Source organism: Gastrolobium bilobum, unplaced genomic scaffold, assembly GCF_033153095.1.
Source record: "Gastrolobium bilobum isolate Gb01-03AN ecotype WA unplaced genomic scaffold, APGP_CSIRO_Gbil_v1 utg148384, whole genome shotgun sequence".
NCBI lineage: Eukaryota > Viridiplantae > Streptophyta > Magnoliopsida > Fabales > Fabaceae > Gastrolobium > Gastrolobium bilobum.
In genome coordinates, this window is record NW_026897392.1 from 11,253 (window position 1) to 19,251 (window position 7,999).

Sequence of the window (7,999 nt, forward strand, 5' to 3'; positions counted from 1 at the left end):
GATAAGGTTATTTACAACCACCATTTTTAACTATGTTCTCCCGGGAGAACATAGTTATAATATTAAAGTTATTTTTTTCTCTCTCTCCATGTCAGCAAACAGGTTCTGAAAAGTAACTGAGGAGAGAGAAAAAAAGTAACTTTACTATTATAACTATGTTCTCCCAAGAGAACATAGTTAAAAATGGTGACTGTAGATAACCTTACCTAAAGTGGCTACAGAAATGTTTACCCCAATATATTTATATATATATATATAGATAGGATCCTTTGACACCAGTGTTAAATTTCAAATTTGACACCTCATCTGATAGTCGTTAGATCAAAAAATATCAATGGCTCTGATTTGTAAGCATGTGACACCATTGATCTTTTTTGATCTAATAGCTATCAGATGAGATGTCAAATTTGAAATTTGACACTGGTGTCAAAGGATCCTACATATATATATATATATATATATATATATATATATATATATATATGGAAAAACATTTCTGCAGCCACTTTAGATAAGATTGTCTACAGCTACTCCTTTTTCACTAAGTATGACCAGTCATACTTTAAAATTGCATTTTCTCTCTCCGCCACGTCAGCCGACAATGTCTGAGGAAAGGGAAAAAAAGAACAGCTTTATTGTTATAACTAAGTATGACCGGTCATACTTAGTGAAAAAGGGGTAACTGTAGATAACCTTATCTAAACTTGCAGACTCTCAGAACAGCAACCAACCAGCGCAGGCAAGAGGCAACCAGTTCATCCTTGAGAACATCCTTCTTTCTGTGTTCCGTTCCGTCCATCACCAACGACAACCAGGCAAGTAACGAAAATGGGTTTTTTTTTTTTTGATAATATAAAATGGGTTTCTCTTCTTCTTTTTTTGCTAATATAAAATGGGTTTCTCTTAATTCCCCTCTCCATCATCATTTTCCTGACTTCACAAGTTTTTCCATCTCTTGCAGGCAGCATATATATTATATAACAAGACAAAAACAGCCCCATTTTGAAGAAGAGAGGGACGACTGTTGGAGATTGGAGAAGGTGGAATACTGTTCAACAGATGACTTAACTCTGTCCCCAAAAGGAGGTAAGAGAATCACATGCTCGCCTTTTCCAGTTTTCAACTTTTCTATCTGAACATTATTTCCATTTTCATTGTGCACTCCTTCCTATATTACATGATCATATTTGTTTATGCCATGACTTGAATTCAAAGCTTTAGATCTACCGTTGGATTTAGGTGGCCAAAAAATTCACAATAGATATATAAAATATCCATATATTGATGTGTACTAAACCTGAGAAAAGCTTCTTGTTGGAACATTATAAGAAACAACAAGTGAAAATACGGATCAAAGAGTGTTGATATATTTTTATGTTTCCTTTATTAATTCTCATTACATATTAGGGTTATTATTTAAATAATTAGATTTGGATACTTTATGTTTCCTTTAATTATTTAAATAATTAGATTTTCATGTGTCCCTCCAAGAATGATCTATTTCCACATGCTTCTTGTTAGAATGATCTATTCCAATACAAAATTGCAAACCATAAATAATTCATAACTGTATATTTTCTATTTTCTTTGTAGTGATTATTATAGGGAAAAGTGCTACTATTGATACTTATTTTAAGAGAAAGAATAGTGAGTCTTTGTCCTCATCTACTCCTAATTTTGAATTATCAAATATTGAGACTCCTTCTCTAAAGTCTCCTAGTATTGAAAATAAAGAAGTGGTTAAAGAAGATGATCTTGCTTCATTGGAAAGAGATCCTGCACTACGCCCTCCGATATGGAAATTTCCTATAAATCAACAAGATGAAATTCGTCGTGCGTATCTTAAACTTGGTCCATTTCAGTGCAAGCTTCAAAATTATCCTTTCTCTGGGCTAGAGAAGAATCGACATCACTTTTGCTCTTCCTGGTTTGATTTGTTTCCATCTTGGTTAGAGTATTCTCGAACTAAAGATGTTGCATTTTGTTTGCCTTGTTATTTATTTAGTAAACCAGGCGGCAATGGTCGTTTTGGACTTAGTACATTTGTTGTTGAGGGATTCAGAAGTTGGAAAAAGGTTAATGATGGAGAAAATTGTGCTTTTCTGCGCCATGTCAGAAAAAATATTATCTCAATGCATAAAAATGCTGTGAGATCATGTAGTGATCTTATGAACCAATCTCAACATATTGAGATATTGGTTGAAAGACTTACTTCTCAGCAGATTGCAGCTAATCGTTTGAGACTACAAGTTTCTGTGGACGTGACAAGATGGCTTGCTTTGCAAGGATGTACTTTTAGAGGTCATGATGAAAACTTAGATTCACTTAATCGGGGTAATTTTTTGGAGATGATAAAGTTTTTAGCTTCCTATAATCAAGAAGTTGCGTTGGTTGTTTTAGAAAAAGCTCCTCAAAATGCTTCATATAGTTCCCCTCGAATTCAAAAGGAAAGTCTTCATGTTTTCTCTCAAAAGGTAAAGGACACAATACGAGAAGAAATCTCCAACGCCAAGTTTTGTCTTATTGTTGATGAAGCTAGTGATGTATCTAAAAAAGAGCATATGGCTATTGTTTTGAGATTCGTAGATAAAGATGGTTTTATACGGGAAAGATTTTTTGGTCTTGTACATGTGGAAAATACACGTGCTAAGACTTTGAAACAAGGACTATGTAACTCTCTTCGTCACCATAATCTTGATGTTCAAAATATTCGGGGACAAGGGTATGATGGAGCTAGCAATATGCGAGGTGAATGGAATGGATTGCAGGCTTTAATTTGCGCTGAGTGTCCATATGCTTATTGTCGCAACCGTATCGCGACGTGACGGCGAAAGATATTGAACGATTAAAACAATGGAGTCGCCACCAAAGTTTATTTAGGAAAACATTGGAAAAACCTTTTTTTAAAGACAACTAGTCTTTGAAAACAAAAGAAATGGATTCGGGAGTCGATTACGAGTAGGGAAGGTATTAGCACCCTACATCGTCCGTTAAAAATGGTTACCTTATATTAATTGTGCAAATTATTGATAATATTTTAAATATTTATTTCACCCTAAATAAATAAAATTGATCGTTGGAAAAGAAAAACTAATTTGAAATTTTATTTTTGTGCTTGACGGGATGGTCCCGCTCCGACGTATCCCTCGGTACAATAGAGAACTCAAAGCTACGTCGTTCTGCAGAAAATATTTGTGTGTTGATTGATTTTAATTTTGAAAGTAGTTTTAAAGAAAATAATTTGAAAGTTTTGGATTTGATGGTTTCGGAATATCAAACTGTCGCAGCTAAAATAATCCGAAATGATAATTGCAGGATTAACAAGTTGTCTCAACTCAGCTAATCCCTTCTTTTAAAAGAATAATAATGTTCATATTATTATTTTTTGTTATTGTACATTTTATGATAAATTTGATTTAATTTTGAATTGCCAAGCCGTCTCGGCAAAAATAAGTCAACAAAATGTGTGGGGTTAACAAGCCGTCACGGCTCAGCTGACTCCCATTTCAATTGATATCAAACTAATTTTATATTCTTTATGTTTTAAATTGACCTGAAATCAGTAATTTTAAATAAAAAAAATTATGATTATTTGTTTGTTTATTTATTATTACTAAATGGTCTAAAATCATCGGACTGTCACAGTCGAAATGATTCTAAAGAATAAAGGAATTAACAAGCTGTCACAACTTAGCTAATCCTTTTAACATATATTTATTTTATGATAAACTTAAATGAATTTTGAATCATCAAGCCGTCTCGGCCAAAATGATCCACAACAAAATCTATGGGATTAACAAACCGTCACGGTTAAATTACCCATGTAAATCTAATATGATAATTTTTATTTAGAAATATTGATAAAATCTAAATGGGTTTTGATTTGTAAACGTTTTGATCAACAATATTTCCTCATAAAACTAACGTTTTTATTTAACCCACTTAATATTCATTCAAAAGAAACGTTTTGATCAACAATATTTCCTCATAAAACTACGTTTACAAATCTATAATATTAGAACATTTCTTTCTTCTTGTTATATTAAGATAAAAATAGATAAAACAAACAAAAAGGAAAGAAGAAGTGTTATGTTATTCTCGTCATTATAATAAGGAAAGGTATAAGTTGAAAGGAAAAGCACCATGACTCGTGAATGTGCAGGGTCATGTACCAAAACAAAAAATGTTTGCTAATCTATATATTATTAAAATATACCAATCACAAGAATCCAAAAGATGGATAACAACACATCAATATTAATATTTTAGAATATTGACCAAGTTTACATATATTATGATTAAAACCCAAACTTCTCTGTGACTAAAACATTCAAGCTAACCTTGAGAAGTAAGCGCTCAAAATCATGATGGAAATTTCTGCAACATAGCTACTATGATGAAGGTTCCGTCAACAGCATGAGTGTTAATGATAAACACGAAACAGGTTGATCAAAACGTAGAGTTGCTAGAAATATGCAAGTGGTCTTGTGAATTTTTTGTTCATAACATTGGATATGACAGATAATGGAGGAATTCAACACATTAAGTATTGGCCTATTTTTTGGTTAAAAGAAGGTATTGGAAGGATGAATATATGCTCCCACAAAATGACCGTCCCCCCTCTGAGTTCTCACCTCTTGGTATTTATAGAGCAATCCTTGGAGATTTCTTCACATGAGGGTTTCATGCATCTCCTCCTTGATCAAATCATGCACGCTTTTTGATTCCACAGTGCGGCCCCATACTACAGAGAGTAAACCTTTTTTTTGTACCTTGGGTGAAGGTGCTGATGTATCATTGGTACTTGTGATGTATGGGCAGCAAATTAGTTGCAGCTGGTGAAATCTAATATTACAATTTCAAACCTAACATTTCATAAGTGGTCCAATGAGGAAAATTGCTTCGCATTGAAGAATTGGAAGCCGCACTGTGCATGAGTTACTGACACTTGCTATAGGGGGCAAAAGACAATCTCGTGGGGTCCAATAAAAGAGAATTCTTCATCTTGAAGAATTCAAGCTTTCACCGCCAAAGGATTTTTATTTGTGCTAGTTAAACCTTTCTACTCCATAGTCTCTTTTTTGCACCTTTTTTCGTGTATAATCCTAGCTTATATTAGGTGGATCTTGAGCCATTTTTTTATCAAAATAAAACTGAAATCCATTATATATTTTTTATATTTTTTTCCCATTATTATATTTTTTTATTTTTTTATGTGTGAGGACAAAATTGAGTGATTACACTTATTATGTCCATTGTTTAGCTCATCGCCTTCAACTTGCCTTGGTTGCTGCATCTCATGAGGTAAAACATGTTCATCAGTTTTATGAAAAATTGAACTTCATAATTAATATTGTTACTTCTTCTTGTAAGCGTAATGATGAGTTAAGGGTTGCCCAAACAAAGAAAACTGCAAGAATGATTGCTATTGATGAACTCGAATCAGGAGTTGGTCTTAATCAGGTTGGTACTTTGCATCGAGTTGGAGCTACTCGTTGGAGTTGTCATTACAATTCGATATGCAGTTTGTTTCAAATGTTTAAAGCCACATGTGAAGTTCTTGATAATATTTCTAATGAAGGAAAGACAGCATCACATCATGGAGATGCAGATAATGCATACTCATCATTGACATCTTTTAATTTTGTCATCATATTGCACCTTATGAAGGAAATTATGGGTATTACTGAAGTCCTTTGTCAAGCTTTGCAACTAAAGTCTCAAGATATTTCAAATGCTTTACATTTGGTTTCAACTACAATAAAGTTACTTCAGAAATTAAGAGTCGGGTTGGGATGCTTTCTTAGTTCATGTTCAAGAATTTTGCAGAAAACATGGCATTGACATTCCAGATATGAGTGCAAAATATATTGGAAGGAGAGGTTGTGCTCGAAATGAACAAGGTGATTTTTCTACTGAGAAATTTTACAGGGTAAATATCTTTTGTGCTACAATTGATTATCAATTACAAGAACTAAATATCAGGTTCAATGATAATACTGTTGAATTACTTACTTTGAGCAGGACTTTAGATCCAAGAAAAAAGTACAAGTCATTTAATAGTGATGATATTTGTAAACTTGTTGATAAATTTTATTCTAGAGATTTCACAGAACAGGAAAAATTGCATTTGAAGATGGAGTTACAACATTTTGACCTTGACATTCCTAAACATCCAGATTTGATTAATTTATCAACTACTTCTGAATTATGTCAAGGGCTAGCAAGAACTGGAAAATCCAATATTTACCCTCTTATTGATAGAGTGATTAGACTTGTACTCACTCTTCCAGTTTCTACACCAACCACTGAAAGATCTTTCTCAGCTATGAAGATAATCAAGACCAGGCTTCGAAATAGAATGGAAGAGCAATTTCTTGATGATTCTTTAATTACATACATTGAAAAAGAAATTGTTTTGAGTTTTAGTACGGATTCAATTATAGATGAATTTAACAATATGAAAACACATAGAGCAAGAGTCAAGTAAAGTGATATTAATTTCTGTAATAGATTTCTTTCAATTTTTTGTATATTAAATTTGTATTGTATTTCAAGTATGTTTATTTATGATATAATATTTTGTTATTTTCGCCCCCTCTTATTAAAATTCTTGCGTCTGGTGTTATGTATTCCAGCATTCGATAGATAAGGCTAATTCTCATCCTCTGGCATTCTTTGGCACTTAGCTGTTGCCCTTTGCGTCCAATGCTTGGTTTTTTGCCTGCTAATTCTCAACCTATTTATTTCTTGTAACTTATTCATCTCTGAATCATACATCTATATTTATTCTAACGGTTGCTATATAAGAAAGTTTGCGAAAATATAGGAATGATTGGTTACCAATACCACCAATATTTTTTCATAGTTCCTCCTCGACTTTCTTCTATTATCATGGGAAGATTGATGGTTTTTATTTATTTATTTAATTTCCTGATGTTAGAATCAGGGAAGGGATGTTGGAATTGCATATTTGTTTGTTCAATGATAAAAACTCCTATGTTAAAGCATAGGGACAACAGAATTTATGTGTGGTATTATTAAAAACTGCGAGTTTGAGTTCATTGTAATTGTTTTCTCAGTCTATAATATAAAATAAACTCCTGGGCACAAAGCTCTAGTTTGTGAGGTAGGGGTATATTTCTTTGAAGTTACACAATTCAATGGCAATAAATGAGAAATAACTTTTACAAGTGGAATTGTGGGGTGTTTAAATTATTCAAATATATATAACATGTTTCTTTTCTCTCATCCACAATATCATGCTCCTAATTTTGTGAAGGAAAGAAACCCCAAAGGGTAGCTCCCAAGGGTTTGCTTGATTCAGGGGTTTAAACTTTGTCTTAAGTAAATTCTTGAAAAAAAATTGAGGGTCAGACGATGTGCCTCTCTTCTTGAACGAGGATAAATTCTTGAAAAAAAAATTGGAGGTCAGAGGATGTGCCTCTCTCCTTGAATGAGAAATTAGTCTCATCCTTCTTCCAATAGCGAAACTCAATGCACTCGATGTTCCAATGATGGGTAGCCTTCGGGGCCATACTCCGAAGACAAAGAGTCCGGAGGAGATTGAATGAGAATACCAAAAAGAAAAATATATTTGTGAAGAAGAGAGAATATAAAATATGCATCTAAACATATTTTTTTTCTCTCCCTTCTCTTCATATGATCTTATATGGATCTCACATATTTTTAGGTGTGTAATTACTATATTCCTTGCCTTTTGAACGTAATTCATGGTACCGAAAGGTAAGTTAAGAAAGTACAAGACCCTCATTATTGTTGAAAATCGACAATCACACACATCACAAACGAAAAGAGAAAGAGAGAGAGAATTGACAACTTTGATTCACCCAATTTAGGCTACATTTAATTTGTTTGTACTATATTCACTTCATCGCCACTCGTTACAAGTCACTTGGTTTACAAAGAGAATATAAATAGGATTAGAAAATTCTAACAATAATTATTCATGGGCCCAAACCCAAACTACTAAGAAAAG

At 32.9% G+C, this 7,999-nt stretch overlaps 1 protein-coding gene across 1 annotated transcript; it reads left to right on the plus strand.

Moving 5' to 3' along the window:
- Window positions 1-710: 710 nt before the first annotated feature.
- Window positions 711-6,648, plus strand: LOC133306518 (uncharacterized; the record flags this gene model as incomplete). The annotated part of the gene is made up of 7 exons (XM_061506843.1): window positions 711-819; window positions 962-1,086; window positions 1,606-2,748; window positions 5,264-5,304; window positions 5,374-5,717; window positions 5,830-6,369; window positions 6,639-6,648. Coding segments are annotated over 7 exons (2,312 nt in total), but the record flags the coding sequence as incomplete, so codon positions are not given.
- Window positions 6,649-7,999: the final 1,351 nt, after the last annotated feature.